This window comes from Podarcis liolepis (genome assembly GCF_965112155.1).
Source record: "Podarcis liolepis genome assembly, chromosome: 3".
NCBI classification, from domain to species: Eukaryota; Metazoa; Chordata; class Lepidosauria; order Squamata; family Lacertidae; genus Podarcis; species Podarcis liolepis.
Genome location: NC_139557.1, coordinates 103,065,045 through 103,087,234, shown reverse-complemented (window position 1 = coordinate 103,087,234; position 22,190 = coordinate 103,065,045). Strand labels below are relative to the sequence as shown.

The 22,190-nt window shown below is 39.0% G+C and overlaps 1 protein-coding gene and 1 long non-coding RNA gene across 10 annotated transcripts in view; one reads left to right on the top strand and one right to left on the bottom strand.

The window, feature by feature from the left end:
• Positions 1–623: 623 nt before the first annotated feature.
• PPM1B (protein phosphatase, Mg2+/Mn2+ dependent 1B) overlaps positions 624–22,190 on the bottom strand; it is a 43,345-nt gene continuing 21,778 nt past the window's right edge. For 4 of the 9 annotated variants that reach the window (XM_083494743.1, XM_083494741.1, XM_083494744.1 and 1 more), the window contains 4 exons: positions 21,874–21,991; positions 10,687–10,798; positions 9,938–9,995; positions 624–2,492 (listed from right to left, as the gene is read on the bottom strand). In XM_083494743.1, the coding sequence (XP_083350869.1) occupies positions 2,463–2,492; positions 9,938–9,995; positions 10,687–10,798; positions 21,874–21,991 (318 nt within the window). In that variant the 3' untranslated portion in view covers positions 624–2,462. Of the gene's footprint in view, positions 2,493–3,134; positions 4,163–9,937; positions 9,996–10,686; positions 10,799–12,969; positions 13,200–21,873; positions 21,992–22,190 lie in introns of those variants that run through there. The other 5 variants (XM_083494739.1, XM_083494737.1, XM_083494740.1 and 2 more) reach the window with 2 other exon arrangements.
• On the top strand, positions 13,206–16,603 carry LOC310702928. The gene is made up of 2 exons (XR_014523803.1): positions 13,206–14,903; positions 15,077–16,603. It is a non-coding gene; the product is annotated as an uncharacterized lncRNA (long non-coding RNA).

Here is a 22,190-nt window from a genome sequence, read left to right as displayed (position 1 = left end):
TGTAGCATCCTTCCGCTAAGGTTTAAGAACAGGCTGGCTTTAGCATCCATCAAAATAGCTTAGACCACACAAATAGGCACTTGCCTTCTGATGTTGATGTAAATGGATCCAGCTCAGTTAGCAGAACACCTGTCAATAGCATTTCCTATGCAAAGGATCACACGCTGCACATAATGGCAATAATTCAGATTTCTTTTCCCTTCCTGTACCTTGGGAAATCATTCTTCCTAAAGAATGAAAGTAAAACTTACACTTTGCTTGAGTAACACCAAACATTTTGCATAATGTTCAGTAATATTTTTGCAAATACCACAGGCTGACTTCCACCAACATGTTATCAAGCACTATCACCTCAGCTTGTTTCACTTGCAGTTCAATTCATTTCTAACCTCCTGGACCAAATTTCAAGCAGTGATGATTCTCAAGAACTAGGTGCTTATACAGAGTTGTGCATTATTGATACGCAATTGTTCTTTGGAACCAAATATCACAGTAAAAGCCAGAGTTCTTATGCTCTTATAGGTCAACAGCATGCTGATCATACACCCAAAAAAAAGACAGTATTTACAATCACAGAAGCAAGTAATTGTTTCGTCACTAATTCCTTCCCCACAAAACTGCGCTTCTCACTGTTTTAGCAATCCTTTATTGAAGATAACAAGTTGGTTATGTTCACTGTATTGTATGAAACATCACAATATCATACTGGGAAGGTACTATCAGTACAGGATTGGACCAGAGCAGACAGTCTGAACAGTAAACCATTTTGCATTCTTCATTCCCTAGCTTTTAAACAACCCAAAAAAAAAAACCCCAGTAGGGACAAATACCTGTTAACATCATCATTTAGAACACTTTAACTTACAAGGCTAAAATCTAATGAATAAATAAAATATATTGTGGCAATAATCCTCTAGCCCCTCCCAACCGCCCCCTCCCCCCAAAAATCAGATACACGAAGAACCAAATGATCGGGAAAACTGGCTATAGGCACCAGGTTACAAGAGTGTACATGGATCTACACTCGAGTGTGTGTATGAGGGGGAAGCTACAGAAAAATACCATGAATTTCACACAAAACCAGTTGATGACTGTCGTTAGCTTAAACTACACACAAGGGCAACTACATCCTCGTTGAAACACAGTTTTAAACAAATAGGAAAATGTTTACAAGGCATCCACAGCATGTAAATCATGTACAAATGGATACATTCAATGTTTCCCCTCCCCAATAGCTTTTTATTTATTTATTTTTTAGATAAATACTTTACTCTTCTCCACTTTCAGCATTAACTGGACTCAATACATGCACAACTCAAAAAGAATTAAGAAAAAAAAATAAGGTTATTGCAAAAATAGAATTAAACTAAGAATCTTCAAGTACCTTACATGACGGCCACTCTGTACCATGCCCATTGCTTATAAAATGAAAGGTCACTGAACCCATGAAAATATCTCTAATATTTTCTTAGATTTAAAATAGATAATTTTAGCTGTATTTATAGTAATCTCAAAGTGATAATTTGAACTTTGTAAATAATGCAAACAATTAAAAATTATACCCATATTACTCGACCTCTTTTAACAGCTGATAAGAAATCAAAGGGGGGGGGGGGACTATAGAAAACCACATTTAGAACAAAATCACAATTTACATTATAATAAAGGCAAATATTCAGCATTAAAAAAAACCTGCAGCAATGAGTGAGATGTCAAAGCAAATTACAACTAACCATAAATTAAGTTGTTTGGTTTAAAAATATTTATTCTAGCAAGAGTTTATGGATGTGTTATACACATGCGCAAAATTCTTATTGGTTTTAGATGCCTAAAATCTTCTTATATTATTGCCAAATACACTTTATCTTAAGCAAGCAGTAGGCAACATATCACAATTTGGACACTGTAGGGAAAAACCTAACAGTCTGGTAATACAGGTAAAACTGGAAAATTTAAAATAAAAAAAAAATACACATCCTATAGCATATTGCCCAACTGAAATGACTTTCCAAGCCCAGAGCTGCAAAAGCCTTCCATCTTGGTAAGGTGAAGTAAGTAAGTGTCTCATTACAATTATTTGCACTCAATTGTGCATTTATTGTAAGTTTTGTTAAAACATAGTGTGTCTTCAGAGTACAACTACAATCCCATGGTACTTTATGTACATTTAGTGATGTGCTCCCAGCATTATTCCTTCCTTGGTTTTTAGGGCTCAGGCTCCATAAAGATGTAACCAATGCGCCCAAGGCTGGTAAAAATACTGTAGTACAGGCAATGCTAAGAGTGGCAATATCAGAAAACACAAATATGAACAAATGATGGAAAATCCTAATAATTTCTTTCTGCCCATTTCACAAAATGTTGGAAATCCACCAGAATTTTTCCTTTGTATTGAAGAAAACTGATTAAAAGTTTTTCCCCCATTTTTCAGATTCAAAAGCATTTTTAGCAGATCTGTAAGGCTACCACGGATCTTCTAGATCGCCAGCACCCTACAGGAAAAGAAGAAGGAAACTGTTAGTGTTCTACTGGCCTAAAAATCCGCACTGTCCTGAATTGCAACAAGGAATAAACATACAAGGAGGAGCTGGGACTTCTGGTTCCACAGTCTTACCAGACCATCATGCCCTCAGGCGGTTCAATCACTCTCCCTCCTCCGCTAGCCCAGGAACATAATGGCAATAAAAGAAGAAACTGCCAGGAATACGAACCATTTGAAATTGTGACCAAGCAAATTAGCCTACGCATTTGCTAGACAGTCAGTATAATTTTTTGGAAGTATGATAGCAACACCTCAAAGCAAGCCTTTCCATAAAGGTGAGCGAGCACAGCAATGGTCCTAATCCAAAGAACTCATAACCCAATACACATTTTTGTAGGTGTCAACACTATCATTTTTACATTCCAATGTGTAAACAAGTCAGTTATCCAATGGCAGAAAACTTAATAAAAGTAGCAAATATTATTTGCCCAGGAGTATCACTTCTGAAATAAAATTTGTTCAGCGAGTTAAAACTTAATACAAATAAAGATCACTCTCATATGTTAACAAATTACATATTATACATTCTGCTCTGTTTGATGACAACTTGAACTACCCCAAACTGCTTAAATAAAGTCAATATGCATTCAGATTATTCCACACATATTTTATTTGGTCGTAGACAATAATAACTCATGTACTAAACACTAATGGTCAATACATTTTATCCATTGGATACATAGGTGCTATAAGTGCATCCTGAATACAATTTCAGAAAATCAGGTACAGATGATATAGTCCAAATTACAGCCTGACATAACACCGTATATTTTAATATAATGACTAACTTAACATGCCTTAAAACTTAAAGGGCTAATATGCCTTTGACATGACAAGAACTATTCACAATACAAACATGCAATATCTACATCACTGTAATAAGTAAAAGAAAGTGAGTTATAATTAACACACTGTAAATGCTGGATTAAGGTGACAATTTTAGGCTCTACCAATTTAATGAAAACCACAGAAGTTATAGCTTTCACTTGAATGCATTTACAATATGACATTCTTCTTAGACTATCAAATTCCAGCCCAATGCCATGAGACTAAAATCCGCAGAAACCTCTTGACCAATGTACAAGAATTTTGCTGCTCTGCTTCCTGCCATGCATGCAGAAGACAAGCAGTAACAATGCCTACGCAAGCAGCAGTTCTCGGGAAGAACTCTCCAACACACAAAACACACAGAGAGAAGAATACCTTTTATGCATTTAGCATGTACAAATAAATTTAAGAGGAAAGCTAACTGTCTAAGATGTAACAAATAGCAAGAGACCAAGACATTATAATCGCTAAACCATCAACTGTGTGAAAAAAATGAAGGTATTACAACTTTTTAGCACCCTGTTCATCGCCCATCTCAGAATCTTCTTGAGCACTCTGCTCACTTTCTGCTTTGGTGTCTGTCTCTTGGTCACTGGATCCATCAGAGGAATCTGAAGTAGAGGCTGTAGCCGATTCATCAAAGCCTTCTTCTCCCTGCATTCTAGCTAGCCTGTAACTAATCAGCACGTCCTCCAGAAGGTGGCGGTAGTTCCCCCTATGAGTAATTCTCACTTGTCTGAGAGCTTCCACCAACTTTCCCTGTGTTCCACCTTCTGCGGCTTCGCCAGGGTCCTTATTTAAGATTCAAGACCCCAGAATCAGTGGTTAAACTAGGATATTTCTAAATTTATTAATACATTAGACAAGCTATGAAGAATCTCTGGAGTTCTATGGTCTAGAAGTAAACTTTCAGCCAGTCTTAATGAGCCTTGGGGAGAACACTTATAGAAGTTAAGTGTCCTAAATGCTTATGGTTAAAGGAAGTTTATTAATTGTGAAAAAGCAATGTGGAACCAGATCTTCCTATTCTGCCATTTCATGGGCATTTTGTTCACTCAAGACAGTTGCAGATGGCTGGATAGCATATATAAATTTCAACCTTTAAATGTAAATTATATACCACTGGTGCTTTGAAACACAGCAAAAACAAAATAAAAAACTGTGAACAGCTTAAGTAAAATGAGTTCCTACTTATCTTGTTTAGGAAAGAGATACTTTAGGTGTAATTGAGTAAGTCACATGAAGTTGCCAATGGAAAACTTCTTGCCAATTGGGTGCACTCATGGGAAGACTGTAACACTTCTTTCAGGGTGAAGTACAAGCTAACTCTCCACAAAAGTACAAATCTATCGAGATATGTAGATGGCATTGTGAAAAGAACTTCGTTTTAATTTACAAATTCTTCAAAATATATCCCCAGAGTTCAAGAACCAAAAGGCACTTTAATTATAAGTCTTCTGAATGTTATGACTTTAAGATTTAGTATTCTTAGAACACTAAAACTAGATTCAGGGCTGGCAAAAAGTGGTACTTTACACAGATTTTTCAATTCACTGCCACTGGATTTGTTGGCAACCTTAAACTTAGGTCCTTTTAAGATGGAGTTGAGAACCATCAGTGGCTACTAATCGTGATGGCTATATGATGCCTCCAGTATCCGGGGAGGCCTGTATTTTAAATATTAGTTGCTAGGCAACAACTGCAAGAAAGGGCTACTACCATCCTTTGGCCTGGATCCAGCATGGCTCTTAATGATCATTATGTTTGATTACCTGTGCCTAGTAATATAAAGGATCTTTGATGAGATATACAGCTCTGGGATTGCCAACATAGCACCCGTGGGCACAGATGTGCTCATCAAGACCCTCACTGGCACCTGCTGGCATCCCCACACTGATTACAGTGCTTACAGGGCTTAAAGGCTGCTTTCTATTGTAGACAACAGAATACTTCTTTCAAGCAAAGCTTTTGCATGGGGGACCTTTGGAGGGTGGCACAGCTAGGGAAGGAAGGCTTAACTCTCTCTGTCTAGCTGTGACACCCCTTCACAAACACAATTAAGCTTTAAACTAGCCTCCTACAGGAACAAATGAAATGTTTTTCCAAGCCTAACTGCAATGGGGGAGGAGTAACTGGGAGGGAGACAGCTAGCCCCTCTCTCCACAGTTGTGACCTAAAAAATTGCCCCAAGGGGGCAATCCTTCTACTTAAAGCCTGATTGCGAGGAGGGGGGAAGTGGGGAGGGGGCTGCGATGAGTGTGTGGTACCCACAATAGTTTCTATAGTTTCCAAATGTGCCCATTGGTTCAAGAAGGTTGGAGGTCCCTGTTATAGCTGAAAGTAGCAAAATATGCCTCTCAAAGCAGGCAAAGTGTCCTTCCCCAGACACGTACGTCACAAGGGCTTAGCAGTAAACCCTCTGGCTTTATCAACAAGGAATCATGCCCAGTTCAAAATCACTGGTATTGCAAATTGGCCCATTCCAAAAAAATGGTACCTAATTCAGAGGCTTTTTCTTAGGCCTTTTCATTGGGCCTAAGTATTGATCCTCATACTTAGCTAAGGTATCCTCATACCTTAGCTAAGCCAAACACACTATACAAACTGATTAAGAACAAATGGGAGGCAATAGCAGCAGTGCTGTGTGTTTAAGCACAGAACTACCACTATTGTGCAGACACAGTGGCAACCCATTCTGAAAACAAAAAAGGGGTGTGTGACACTACCAAGTAGTGTCCTCTACTAACAGCTAACCTCCCAGATGTCCATCTACAGAAGCTCTTTTCTGCCAGCACTTTTACCAACCCTCTTGCTGTGCCCCATCTCCCATTTGCACCTCCAACTCACATTCTCATTATGACCGCAAGCAACTCAAAACGTGTAGGATCATCACAGGAAGGTGACTGCATCTTGGAATACAAGAAGCTGAATATACTGTTCTGTTTCAGGAAACTTCAGTGTACTACCTTCATTCTTTTTGATGAGGTTTCTGCTGGTTGTGCCCAGAACAAACCAAAATTAAAGGGGAGGGACCTTAGCTGAGTCGTAAAGCACATGCTCAGCATGCAATGGTCCCGTCTCCAGGGAGGGCTCAGAAATACCAGTCTGAACATTCTAACAACTGTTCCTTTGATGGTTCTTTCAGAAACTGTAGCTACCCAATTAGGTAAAGGGACCCCTGACCATTAGGTCCAGTCGTGGCCGGCATACAGCTTCCGGGTCATGTGGCCAGCATGACTAAGCCGCTTCTGGCAAACCAGAGCAGCGCACGGAAATGCCGTTTACCTTCCCGCTGGAGCGATGCTTATTTATCTACTTGCACTGGCGTGCTTTCGAACTGCTAGGTTGGCAGGAGCAGGGGCCGAGCAACGGGAGCTCACCCCGTCGCGGGGATTCGAACCGCCAACCTTCTGATCGGCAAGTCCTAGGCTCTGTGGTTTAACCCACAGCGCCACCTGCGTCCCTTGCTACCCAATTAGGAAAATATAAAATGTCAGCCATTGATACCACCTCCTCACATGAATCATGAGTCCCAAATACCTCGAGACTGAGGGTTGTAGCCAACTAAGTTTTACTCAGACATCCTTTAATTCCAATGACTCTACCAAGTTCATCACATTCCATTAATTGCAATGGGCCTACTCTGAGTTTGACTAACACTAGATACAACCCTAAGCTGCTCCGGACTTGGATGACATGAAGAACTATTATGCATTAATTTTGCATCCAAAGTGCTCCCAGTTTTCTAATGGTAAATTCTAATACAAAACTAAATTCAGCAAGTTACCCAATATTCATATGAAATTAGGAGAAAAAAATAGAACGCAAAAAAAGCAAACCTATGAAAAATATGTTTCCAGGAAGGAAAACAGATTTTCTCAGATCTGGATATACACCATTAGGACAGATAACCAGATATGTCAAATGTATTGTAAGTAGTTTGAGAACTGGCCTTGATAGATTTCTTTCTTTTTTTTTACAGTGAAGTAGTATTCACAGAGTGCACATATATTAATGTGAATTGATACTATTTCTCATTCTGCAGTCAGACTATGATCTTGTCATGTTTTCTTTATTATGGCTATAAATGCCAGATATTTCTGAGTGTTGTGGGCCAATTCAGCCACATAAATAAACTTTCAATACTGAAGTAAGTGGGGCATCTGTTAACATTGCATTAATTGCAACACAAGGAAGCCTCCACACATTATGGCACAGAATTAAGCAAAGAAAATACATACTAGGCCTGTAAAAACCCACAGAGCAGGTGAGATTTCTAAGCCTTTATCAGAAATTGGAAACCTTGGATTTTAAATCTACTGCTTCTTGTATTTTTACTGTTGCTACGATAATTGCTTTTGTTTCTGATGTTTTTGATCTGTTTTATATTTGTTTTATGGTTCTCTTTTGTAGGCTATCTTGAAAATATGGATTAATAAAATTATGTTGTTGTTGTTGTTTTTTTAAAAAGTGAAACCTTGCACTCTTTCCCAGTTTCTATCTCACTTGTTCTACATTCACCATGACCCTATTCCGAACCACCAAATCTGAGAATTCAGCATAACACTGAAAAGCTCAATTAAGGTTCCTAAAATCAGAGTAAGAAGCAGCTGGATGGGCCCATAACTCTGTGCAGAACAGTCTACATTAGTGGGAGAAACTACTGTTCTTGCTTCATAACTCTGAAAAAGCACATTCTTTGACTGCAAAAGGAACTAAGTTCAATTAGCACCATCTCCAGATTCGGCTGAGACTTTCCCACAACTGCAACCCTGGTAGACAATGGTGAGCTAGATGGAACAATGGTGTGACTCAGTATAAATCAGTTTCATTTGCTTTGGGAAACACAGAAAACACACCTCCTATGCTATTATGAGAGTACAAAAAACAGAAGTTCTGATCTACTCTATCCCTGAAGGGGAAATGTCAATGAATACATTATTAGTGCACAAGAATGTATTCATGTGGATCAATGTGATAACACACTTTTTAATAACTGAAGGAAAGAAAAATGGGAAAACCTCACCAAGAGCATTTCAAGACCAAGGCTGAGAACAGAAAATCTACCGTAATTCAATTGAAATTTATGGGACTATCTTCCAAGCGAATTTATTAAAAAAATACGTTAAAAATGCTTATTTCAACAAACTAGAGATTGTGTACTTTTAGCACATTTTAATTAAGCTGTTCACATTAGCACACATTTCTACAAGCCAATTTTTGAGAAACACACCTTTTACTATGCATTGTCTAGGTTATTCTGTATTCTTCTCTGCAGTTCTTACAGGCATTTACAATTCACATTTCCATATGAAAGTTTAGCTAACTAAGCACAACACCTATGCCAAAACTAAAACAGAACACAGCATACCAAATTCACTCTTTGGGGCCTAGATTACTTTGTTGGGAGCTCTGAATACTCATGGCTCAAAGCTTAAGCTATTTTACATTACATAGTAAAGTTAGCTTACTGAAATAGCACAGCGTTATTAAATGTAGGTGGAGTCAGGAAATAAGAAACTTGTGATTCCTTGCAAGCCTATACACCTTGCCAAGGATGTCTCTGACAGGGAAATCTAGATATGCTAAGAAAGCCTGGGAAAGTATTTTGAAACCTGTATACTAGTAGTGAAATTGAGATTCCTAGTTTGCCAATTCTAAGTAGAAAACAAAAGAGTCCAATTGGCTTTCACAGAAAACAGTTGTATCACTGGGAGAAAACTAATTAAGTATTCAAACCATAGCATCAGGTCTTACCTAAATTATCTCACTGTACTATTCCCACAGAAACCAGTGTTTCATATCACTTAATCATAAATAGCCCCTCTCTTACTGTGTGCATAAAGGCAGAGGGCCTTTATTGTGGTGGCACCTCAATTTTGGAACACCTTCCCCCAAGGAGGTTTGATTGGTGCTGACACTACAATCTCTCAGTACCAGGGTGATATATAATAATAATTTTATTATTTACACCCTGCCCATCTGGCTGGGTTTCCCCAGCCACATATTTGTATATACATTTTACATTTATTTTATGACCTCTACTTAATAGTTCCTATTTGTGTGTTTTTTCATGGCTTGAACAAATGAGTTATTATTAATAATATTATTATACACTATCTTGGAATCTACTGGTTGAAGGGTGGTTTAGGAATTTAAAATAAATAAATGTATCCACTTGATCACCCTATTGCCTTTCTACTAGGCAAGATGGCACAACCAATTAAATTGTACCTAACAGGAAGACCAGTTGCATATTTGGTAAAGGCCTAACAAATGAAGAAGTCTCAACATTAGGTGTCACACATTTATGTCTGTCTCTCACCTATTTACTGTAAGCATATAGTATTAAAGAAATGCTTATATTGGTGACCCTGCATTCTGGTATAGAGCAATAGCAGCAGTTTGCTTCTTCAGAACAAGACATCCCAGGAGGATCCACTAACCCTTTAAATTCAATGGTGGCATGGAACAATGCACTTGCAAACACACAGTTATAACATCCCCCACTGAAATATTATAATTTACTTGCATCAATAAATGCTATCAATCAAATGTAGAACTTACCCCATCATTCTCTCTGTGTGGGTTCAGCCTGTTATAAACAGCTTCAATAATATTTCGCCTAGACAAAGGTAAAATTCTAAGTTATGTTTTGAGCAGGTTTTCACATACAAAAGTAAACAATCTGCTCTATTAGTTAAGATGGCTAAACAGCGGGAATCTATTGTCCTCCTGCTCTGCTTATAGACTTCCCAATTGGTGGCCAGAAATTCTGCCAACGGCACTGTTTCATGAGCTGTTGTGTCAATGTGCAAAACACTGGCTACATGGAAGACATTCAACAATTTGCCTTCCCCACATGCCATTCTGAAAGACAGCTCCAAAGCACTTTTGCTGAAGTGGCTCTTAGGTTTACAGTGTGGTCTTGGGCACACTCTTCCTCCTCAAGCCTACCTACCACACACAGCGTTAAGCTAAAATGCATCTCTGCCATGTCTTAAAGAAAGGGTGGGATAAAAATACAACTGAAACTGTTGGCTTCTGCAAGTAGTTAAAAAAAGATGCAGCAATAACTATATGCCCATGCCATACATTTAAATTAGTCACAAAGGAAGATTAAAATACATGCATGTGTCAACAAGCCCAGCCCAGCTTTCCTCCATTCAGATGTGTGGGAGTGATGATTGAATTACACTTTTATGAAATGAATAGCATGTAGAAGACAGGCTGAACAATTTAGCAATATAGGATGTGAGACTGTATACACCGTTTCAAAGCCATAATTAAGAGTTTCAATGACATTCTGCACTTACTTGCCAGCTAGACCACCTCCTGGTGGTAAGTTTGGAATATTCTCTGCAGACAAAATGCGCATTACATGAGCAAGATCCGGCATTCCTTCTTCGCCCGACTTCTCCATAATTTCTAGTTAAAAGAAAATGCTCAAATTATTACAACCAAGAGGAGACACAGAAAACCCTACACGTGATACTCAATGCAAATATCTCAGACCTGGTACAAATACACGTGCACATCAAGAACGTGAGCTATTTTTGTATATAAAAATGTTACCTGCATGAAGGTGTAGCAAAATAATACACTCAATAAAGTGTTTCGCAACATGTAGCAATTGTTTTCCATATATTTAAAAAAAAGGGATGGACAACTTGTTATTTTAGTATCAGTCTGAAAGGTTGGCTGTGTTCCAAACCAAAGAGATTACAGCAAAACTTCAATGCATTAGCCTATACTGTGGGATTGTATGTGTACATTCCTTACTTTTGGGCATCAGTCACACATGCCCTTCGAAAGCAAGCATTACAAAATGACCACTAACAAAGGGTATGTGTGTGGAGAGGAGATGCTGAGCACCTAGTATACGGAAGGCAATAGTTCTGTGTTCATGCCCACTTAGAAAATTGAGGAAGTAGTGCACAATCCAACACTGATTAGGTTGGAGAACAGAATCAATAGGAATATTCCTGTTTTACTGCTCATATTAGAGGGAGAAAAAAATTACCAAGGTCAGCATAATTCTCCAACTTAGAAATGCCTGACTACACAGCTAAAGTGATCTCAAGTAGACATTTTTGGGCTTCTCAAATCTCATTCCCTATCTGGAGAATTCAACTTTACAGTATTTTGTACATGGCTGCAATGCAGTCATGGTCTCTCCCAAATAATGGCAGATGTACGCACAGGCACATACACTTCTGCAAGGTGTTCTATTTGCTATGGAAACTCTTGTGTGTAAAATCTCATTTGCACAGTTATTATGATCCTGACATATTTTTAAATTATACAGTAATCTAAATAGGAAACTGCATATTGGACTAGCAGTGCAACTTCTAAGAAACATGTAGAACAAGACGCTCTGAAGCTTCACAGCTAGATCTTCTCTCACACCGATTCCATGTCTGGAGTTTTAAAATTTCATCTGTCCCGAGCAAGATTGCCTATCTAGTTTATCTAGTAATATTTTTCCGGTTTTCATTACCATTTAGAGAACTGCATTTTCCTTTCATTCTTCTACCTTTTTCCTTCAACCTTCTTTCAGAATTGCTTATTTATTTTGACATCCAGCTCTCTGGCTCCATTCTTCCACTCTACACTTCCTTTTATCATCACTGTCACTATGATGCTTACCTACATTCCAACAATACCTTTCTATCCTCAATGAAAAATATCAGCTAATATATTAAAGGATTCTATTCTTCAATGAAAACTGACAGAAGGTTCAATCAACAGCCTGGTGGCTTTAGGTGGGAAATATATTCAACAGAAGACAATGTTGTATAAGCAGTTTTCAACTGGCTTTTTCCGGCTCCACCTTCACCCCCCCCCCGCCCCCCGTTGCTTCATCATATTAAAGACCCCCAATAAAATATAGCCATTACCCTTGTAGTTACTCTAGAGCTTACTTGGACTCTCATGATCAAGCTATGCTCAACTATAGAAGTATTAGCACAAGAATTCTTATTATTTGCCTTCACATTTCAACCACATCCAGTTCAAAATCCAGAAAGATCAAATAATAGCAGTTAATGTGCTGATTTATAGAATAAGGAAATAAAACAAAAGCTGCAAATCAAGAGTGGGTCAGTTAGACATTCTTCCACAACAAAAGGAAGTACACATGATTGCTGACTACTATTTATAAAAGTGCATTTAAGCTGAAGGTATTTTCTCTTCACTGTATCTTTACACTATAGATACTCTTTTCATCTCTTTTCAACTGGTTGACTATATTCACATAAATGTACACAAAACTATGGAAAGAATAGTTTTGTTGTTTTCAAAGGTGATGTGCAAGTTCCAAAAACACCCCTCAAACATTCCCCCCCCCCAACTTGGTAACATGTGAATTCTTGATGAAACCTGAAAGGTTAATTTAAACACCCAATGCAACTAAAAAAATCTAAGTTACTCTATGAAGCTTTCTAACACATTCCCTTGTTACATGAAGTCAAGAAATCATATTGCCCCAAAGGATTTTCTACAATCCTGTTCTGTGAAAATTTATGCAAAACTACAATCTCTACATCTCTTGGACCACAGTTCCAATTCAAGCTACTTAATTAAGGAAACAATAGACATTTGTCAATGGCCAGAGTATTTATTGGAATTAGGCAAAATCTGAAGTGAAAGAAAAAAGTAAGGGAAAAATAAGTCTGCTCTTCTGCTTTCTCTTCTGTTTTCTTTATATTCTTCTATCTTGAAATAAAAGTCCTTCAATACTCTAACTCTCATTTCTTGTCAAGTATGTGTCACTTAAAGTTGTTACAGTTCATCCAACGTACAGGACATTGAATGACTTGGGCAATTCCTGTAGAGAAAAAATCAAAAGCAGCACACATAGGGTTGAAAAAATATGGGTAACTTATTATGTTGAATATTTTGGCTTAACACTATACATGAGCTATCCTGTATATGAAATTGCCTGTGGTAATAAAGATCCCTCCCCTTTTAATCGGTTTGATGCATCATGATCTATGGTACATTTTGAACATATTACATCTTAGAAGTGCTCAGCCTAGTGGCCAGACAAAGGTAATTATTCCACTGAAGGAAATAATGCATTTTATTGCAATTACCAAACAGAAGTTCTTCCTGAAAAACGTAACAAGCTAGGCTTTTAAACTTCCGAAGTTTTGCGGCACATGGGCCCGGTTATGAAGCAGAGTACAGAAATGATACTAAAAATCTCCTTACTTTGTGCACCAATGGAATGGATCCCCCTAGACTGGGGACAAGAATTAAATTCTTTAGCAAGCTTCCCAATAGTACGAGCACTTCATGAAAGGGCCCTTCACAAAGTCCCTCTTGCAACAAGTTTTGTAGTATAAAATGTAATGCTACAAATCCCCACAATGTGGGACCAAGCAAGCACTGATTGTAGCAAATGTATTTAGACATGTAAATGCCACAAACATTTGAGCCCATTAAGTTTCTTGGTTGTTAGGAAAAGCACCTATAAAGCTCAGAAGCATGGCCTAACAACCACTACCTTTGGAGAAGAGTTAAGTAGGGGAATATGCTGTCAGTGTGGATTCTTGCACAAGTTTACAGAACTACAGGCTGGTAAGTGGCTTACTTGCTCACTTCAGGCCATTCAACCAACTTTACCACAAATGAAGTAAGGTTAACTTAAATATGAATACTTTTAATCAATAGGGAAGTGCTCAGCCATCCTCTTATAAGTATACTAGAGAAGCCAAGCTTCCACCACCACTCTTTAAGGAAACTAGTGTCCTGTAAGCAGGAGTAGAAAAACTAGCACAATAGCTTCCATGAGTTGCCTTTACTGTTTTGCAAATTTAGTAGCAATTATTTTTTCCTCTAACTACACTTTCATATTTTGAGTTCTGTCCTCTGAGGATGCAACTTTCAAGAAGAATGTAAGTTACCAAACAAATATTTAAAGATAAAGAACTTCCAAATTTAGTATTAATTGGAAACTGCTGGTCTATGACAGTAATAAACTGGTGATTTTATTAACTGAATTTTGTACAATTTAGTTATAAACAATTAAATCCAGTTCTATATGCATGCCTTTCAGGTTCAAAATACTTATTTTACAAAAGGTGGAAACTCACCCAATTCAGAAAGTGAAATATATATTGAAATGTAAGATTCCCCCTGAATTCCTGATTATGATTTACATTACTTTCTTTGTCTAATAAGACAAAATGCATGAAACTCAACTTACCTTTATACTTAGCTCTCAGATTTTCCCCTTACACACAAACCATTCTGGCTAAGCCTCTCACATAAACTTCTCTATACCACAATAATCTTAACTTCAGTGTACCTGCTAATAACAGAGTTTATATTGGGAATAAATAGATGATATGTTTGGCAGGTTGTTGTGAAAGTTTTCATTCTTCTCAAGATTAAAGAACCACACTGAAACATCAAGGAGGTTTTTGTGGAAATCTAGTCACTATATAGCCACTGTGCAACTAATTTTCATTTTGCATGCCATTTGTAAACATATTCCATTGCAGAGGTTGTTCTTGGGAACTTAAAGGTAAAGGGACCCCTGACCATTAGGTCCAGTCGTGGCCGACTCTGGGGTTACGGCGCTCATCTCGCTTCATTGACCGAGGCAGCTGGCATACAGCTTCCAGGTCATGTGGCCAGCATGACTAAGCTGCTTCTGGTGAACCACAGCAGCGCACTGCAAGTCTTGGGAACTTACAGGCCTGAACTTATTCAGTTGCCCTAACCCTAACTCCCCTGCGGCCAACCAGATCTCCATGAGATACCCACAAGCAGAATATGAGCAGTGACAGCCTCTCCACTTGTAATTCCCAGCAAATGGGGCTGTGAGGCATGATCCCTCCAACAGTGAAGATAGAACATAGCATTATACCCCATGAGTCCTGTCTCACTCCAGCAACTACTATGAAGAACTGGAGAATGGCCTCTGTCTGAGTGGAACAATCTAGGGGTAAGCCTAGGAACAACCACATACAGTAGCACTTGCAAGAGGGGGGACATAGGATGCCGCATGGGATGGGATCCTCTCCATGATGCTATCTTTTTTCCCCAAATGGAAAATCATCTAGCCTGAATGCACAATTTTCCAATCAGCCAGACTTCCTCCTTCCTTGCTTTCATATATGCAATAACAAAATAACTTAACTTTCTTCCCCATTTTACTGCCCATTGTCTGGAGAATCCTTTGGAATCCTGTCATAATCTTTCTGTATTAGTGTCTCTGAACAATATTTACTATCATCGGCAAACCTGGTTGCCTCTCTGCTCACACCTAATTCTAGATCATTTCTGAACAAGTTAAAAAGCACAAGTCCCAGTACTGACCCTTAGGGGACTCCACTTTCTTCATTTGGGAAGCTGACCAAGTAGGTCCTGCTACCTAACCAAATCCTGATCCACAAGAGGACCACTCCTCTTATTCAATAACTGCTAAATTTACTTAGAAGTACCTTGCTGGAAGCTTTTTGAAAGTCCAAGTACACTATGTGAAGTGCTTGTAGACACTCATATGATTCTGAAAGATTATTGAGGCAGGACTTCCCCTTGCAATAGCCATGCTGGCTCTGATTCAACAAGACTTGTTCTTCTATATGCTTTATTTTATAGTTAACAATACTTTCCACCAATTTCCCCAGAAGAGCCATTAAGCTGTCACACATTGTTTACATGCAAGTTCTGTTGGTGGCCCTACCCTTGACATCTATGCACTGAGCATGTGTAACTATACAGAAGAAACCAATGACTAGAGACTTTCAGATTCCGTGAATGGATCTGGGGTGTGGTCAGACTTGGGAACCTTCTGGACATGGGGGTAGGACACTTCTACAAATCTAACATATCAAACAATTAACATGTATTATTTGTGCTTCCCCTGCCGACCAGGATTGTAAGGAAGGGATTGATGGGCAGGTGCAAACCATACTTCTCCAGGCTGAATGCAACAGTACAAGCCTCATTCCTATAGTACCAAACATGGCATGGTTCTGCATGTGAACTGACCTAGATGAGACACACAATCTTATTTTCTCAACAACATGCAAAGGTGCAAAACCAGGTAAGCTTATATGGGACTTTGTGACACAGTGGTCGATAAACAATATAAATTATGCTAGACAATCAGGTACATTTGGGTAGCCATGGGGCCCTCCAAGTGATGTTGGACTCAATTCCCTTCAGTTCCAGCCTGCAAGTCTCACCCCGAGAAGGACAAACTAGCCAACCCACTTTTTTTTTTAAAAAAAAATGAAGATAGCACCCAGATTAACATTCTCCGAGAACCAAAACCAAGTAGACAGATGAAGTAGGTGGCTGACTATGCTGAACATTTAATAAACTTGGTATATTCAGCAAAAAGTGCTTAACACTGAGACAAAATACTGCAAGGCGTGTGCACATGGTGGAACCTTTGTGTGGGCAAAACTGATCCCATCATGAGTCACACCGAGCCACATGAGTGAGAAACTTGAACCGAATGTCAGTGGTCTGTAAAGATGACTTGTTAATTTGAGCAAGCTAAAACTAAGGGTAACCCCAGGAAGTTATGTCTATTATTTTGACTCTATTTTAAACGGAGAATATATTTATCCATGTTTTATGTCTGTGCTAATAGGATTCTACTGTATTTGCAATGACCTATGTCTACAAGCAACAGATATTTATTGGAATTGGATTGGGAGGGACCACAGATTGTGTACCCACATCTGCTGCTGACAAGCCTATCCACCACCATCAAGACAACTCTGCCATGCTTCTGGCTAGCCCACTCTCCTATTCACTAGCCATGCTTCCTTTTCTGATGTTAAAGTGGCAGCAACTCAAGTAGAAGAAGAAGAAGAAGAGTTTGGATTTGATATCCCGCCTTTCACTCCCTTTAAGGAGTCTCAAAGCGGCTAACATTCTCCTTTCCCTTCCTCCCCCACAACAAACACTCTGTGAGGTGAGTGGGGCTGAGAGACTTCAAAGAAGTGTGACTGGCCCAAGGTCACCCAGCAGCTGCATGTGGAGGAGCGGAGACTCAAACCCGGTTCCCCAGATTACGAGACTACCGCTCTTAACCACTACACCACACTGGCTCTCAACCACAAGTACACTCTGGCATGCCCACCCCAAATATGTTTGAGGAGGGGTGGGACTGTAGCTCAGTGCTACATCATCTGCTCTGCACGTAGAAGATCCAGTTTCAATCCCTGGCATTTCTGGATGTAGCCAAGAAAATTCTTGTCTGAAACACTGGAGAGTCAGTCTGTGTAGGCAATACTGAGCTAAAACAGTGGCCTCACCTAGTATAAGGCAGCTCCCTATGTCTTGAAGGGGCCTTTCACCTGCACTGCTGCTGCTTTCCATAACGGTGGCAAATACTGTTTAAAGTAACTTTAAACATTTATAGTTACTTTTAAACAGTATTTGGCACTACTGCAGCAAAGCAGCAGTGTAGGACCCCTTCTTCTGAGCACTGAGATCAGAGGTGGTTTCAGGGCAGCACAATCAGTTCCCCAGAGCAGAAAGTGCAGCCAGTAAGCACTTGCCCAGCTATGGGAAGGTGGTGTGGGAGTCCTGAGGGGGTCCTATAGTTTCCTTCCCAACGCCTAGTTAACACTTACCCAGCTTTGGAGAAATGGGAAGGCCCTAGGACCCCACTGGAGCCCTCGTGCCCCCTTTCCAAAGCCCAGGATGGCAAGAGAGTTGAGAGGAGGCACCTAATTTTGGTCTAGCTCAAGGCACCATAGTACCAAAGTCTGTCCCTGCTGAGATTCCCAGGACTGTAAGCTGGAGAGAAGAAGACCACAGTGGGAAGTGGACAGCTAAATTTCACGTTGACCTAATCTTAGGCTGTGAATTTTCCAGCTGAATTAGTCTATATATTTTTCCAATGCCATTTCCATTCCTGATTCAGACAAGACTCAAGGTACCCTGGTAATGGTATAAACACATACTTCTACAGTTCAAGAACTGCACAAAGTTAAGCAACTTGGGCATATTAAGTAACACCCACTCAGATAATAATTTTCCATTCCATTCCACCCAAACGCTATGCCGTATTTTCTACAGCATTATGACCAGACTGTATAATAAATCAACTAACAGCTCAATTACCTGCAAGTGTCCCTAAAAACTAATGTTTTTAAACAATAACTTATCTGAATGTAGTACTTTTTAGTACTTGAAAAAGCCCATCCATGCACTGTTCTAAGAACTATCATAGACAATATTAATACTAAATAAAAGATTTCATTTAACCCTTGGAATAGGTAGTCATGAAGACATATTTCATCATCCAGTTGATCATTATTCACCCCATTCCAACTTACAAAACTCTTTCACCACACTGTTAAGGACAACAAACACATTTAATTTTGTACCCAGTCAGGATCTGCAAGGAAGCTTGAGAAGCTAATAAAAAACAGTTTACAACCAACCATTAGCTCAGACAATACCAAGTATTGTATCCAGGGGATCTTCTAGGAGTTAAATGAAGCGATTCCAAGAAAATGTTTGATAAGCAGGTCAATTCTGCAAGCTTACTGGGCAATGCTTTCAAGATACATCCTTTAACAGTACATTGCAATAGTTAAATCAAGGAAGCAAACAGAAAAAAACTGAAAGCCCCATACACAGATGACCCAAACAATTTTGTTGATTGTTCAAATAAGACAGTGGCCCTTTGAATTCAATGTTGCATCTGCCTCTTCAGTAGGTGCTTTATAGCATGAAGTGTGGAGCGTAGCCAAGTACCCTAAACCAGTTCCCCCCATTATCAATACAGACAGGAACCAAGCCATCTAACTAGGGATCCCTTCAGCCTATCCTGGTCAATAAGTGAGAGCAATGCCTGCTGAAACCTTCATGGTCAATAAGGGTGAAGCTATCTAATGGCTGGGGGGAGGGAACATTAATGCCGGCTCATAATAAAGATTGAAGGTTTATGTAAAAAGAAATCATACATATTTACAATACTCTATACGAGGTGCAGACTTTAGCTTCACATGGTGCATTTTTCACTGTTTGGTCACAGAGTTTTAATCTTTCTGCTACTGAGTACAAGCAAGGTGTGCAGACCTGAGTTATCAAACATGGTTACGTGAGCAGAAACATATACTTGGTTGAAGATGCTGTCAACACATCTCCACATCTTACTCCATTATCAGAGGTGATGCGGACAACTTTTCAGATCATTATTTCCATGGAAATTTTTTTGTTTCATAAGTTCATTACTGCGAATACAGTATTAGGCAAGATTGGCAATTTCAAAATTGTAACTACCATTTTTTAGGTCCTCATGCCTTGCAAGTATGCCTAATTCTTTGGTTTTCAGTTTAAACGGTTTTCAGTAGCTTTTGGCCATATCCAATGCTGCTGTTTCACTAGAACAGCACTTTCACTTGTGCAGAAGAACTTTTGACTCTTTCCTGTCCCCTGCAACTCCCCACACCGCCTCAAAATCTGCACCTGAAGATTGGATGACCCTCCGGAGCAGATTTAGAGGGTGTTCCACTGCACAAGTACAACTCCACAAGCAGAGGACTGGATAACACCCTTCCCCCACCTTGAATTACTACAACACGAGGGAAGTATATGTTATTGTACTTTAAATTTTTACAATTACAGTATTCCAATAAGGAATTATATGTAATATAATGTTTAAACTACATTAAGTGTGTTTTAATTTCTTGCCCTTGAATATTTCAGGTAAAATACTTCTGCTGTTTTGAGGCAAAATATAGTATGGGGTATTGTAAAGCTTTGTTTATTTAATACAAGTAAAATAAATATGCTAAATTATATCCTATTCTAGGGCATCAGAATAGTTTTCCAAAGCAAACTGGCAATTCTCTGATGCAAATGACCATATCCAAATTAGCCTAATTTGCCTAGGAATATCTTCCAATTCAAACCTTTCCAGAAAACTTAAGTTATGAGTCACATTTATCAGCCACTCTGGTTTAAATGGAGAGCCTACAAAACTTCACAAAACAGAACTGAGGAAAAAAAGTTGGTTATTGATTTTGTGGGTCAGGAAGCAAAAGTAGAGCATCAAATTAATATGAGTAGGTGGAACTAGAATGGTTAAGTTTACACCGGTATTCCTTTCAAAGTTTCCAAAAAATGTATAAATGCAATATTCAAAAGTCCATTATGCAAAATAGTAGTTTCTATTCTCAAGGTCTGAATGTTATCCTTCCATTTCTCCCAAAATATATGAAAGTAAAAGATACTGAGGTCTTTGAAAAGCAATACCAGCTTCCCTCAGAACATTTAATACTGGCAGTTATATGAGAGGTGGGAAGCCTGTGACCTTCCAGATGTTGCTGGACTAAAATTCTCTAGATCCATGACATCACCTGGGGCTGATAGGAGTTCCAGTACAGCATCACCTGAAAGGGCACAGGTGGTGCATCCTTGACTTATACCCAAGCCCCTAACCTCCTTCTCCCTTGAAGATACTTCATTCCTTGCACCCTCTTCTATGAACAGGATGTCACCTTCATAAGGAACACTTCAAAAGGAGGTGGGGTAGGGGGAAGTGGCTTACAACTGAAGTAATTTATACTGAAAATAGCCTGTACTCAAGTAAAATTGGTACCATATACTATCACAAAAGTATACCATCAAACTAAGGTTTCTGGCTATTTTTCATCTCCCAATTAAACTTCAGGTTGATTTAAAAACATTTAGGCACACAGATATTTCATAATTCAACTCACTATGTTCCTGAGTAAAATCTCAAGTTTGTAAACACACACCAAATATGCACCAGGACTTTGAGTATATTTTAACCTTCCAGGCAGCTATTCTTATGTAGAGAGAGCTTACAAAATATGAATGGTGGTGTTGCCAGTTCAGCATATCAAGCCACATACACCAATCCAAATTATCCCGTAGCTGAAAAATATAAGCCACTTTGTCTGCTCTGTAAAAGAATTTGCTATGCTTAGTACGAGATTATGTTTTAATCAAAGATGAGCTAACATTCCTAACTTTACAATGTGAGTGGCACCCAATGGGTTGGTCCAAGAGCAACGGGACTTTCCCTCCCTCTTTCTGGCAGCCCCCTCCCCCTAAAAATCTGCTTGAGGATTGGAGGAATAAGATGGGGGGGGGGAGGTGCAGAAGTAGGAAGAGAAGAAGTCCCAATGCATCTGCTGGCACGATAGGAGAAATTGTACCATGCTTTAAAACATTAACACCTTGCACTACTAATAATTGGCCAGCGGGCAGATTTGCAAGATAATGCATATTCTTCAAATAAGAGACTGAATTTTGGAGCTGAACTATCTGTACAAGCCCAGACAAAAATACCAGCAATTACACTGGGCTACTCTCCGGATTCCTGTGGTTCAGATGTACATTTATGACCAGAAATTCTCTTTAGCTGTACTTAGTGCTATACTCCAGCGAAATTTTGACGAAAGCTCTTTAGTTGCTCCTGTGAGCTTGGGTGTGTGTTCGTGTGCGTTACCAACTAAAGGAAGCTTCTAATTCAGAATGCAATTTCTTACCTTCCACCCGTGATTCCAAGTGCTTATCCAATTCTGCATCTCTTTTCACTGCATCATCTGAGACCTTAGGAGCATTTGAAAAGCAAACTAGAACAATACTCATGTTATCACGACTTCCCTATATTTTGGGAGGAAAAAAATAGTACAAATTTGAGATTTAGCTTCTCTCTTTCACAACTTCAGACCACCTGATTATTCAAATAAAAATCTTAAATACTACTAGTTTGACATACATTTCCTAACTCAGATTTTGTTTAAGTAACTATATGTTCCTAAACATATGTTTCTCATGTGACCTATTGTGGTTAAGAATGTAT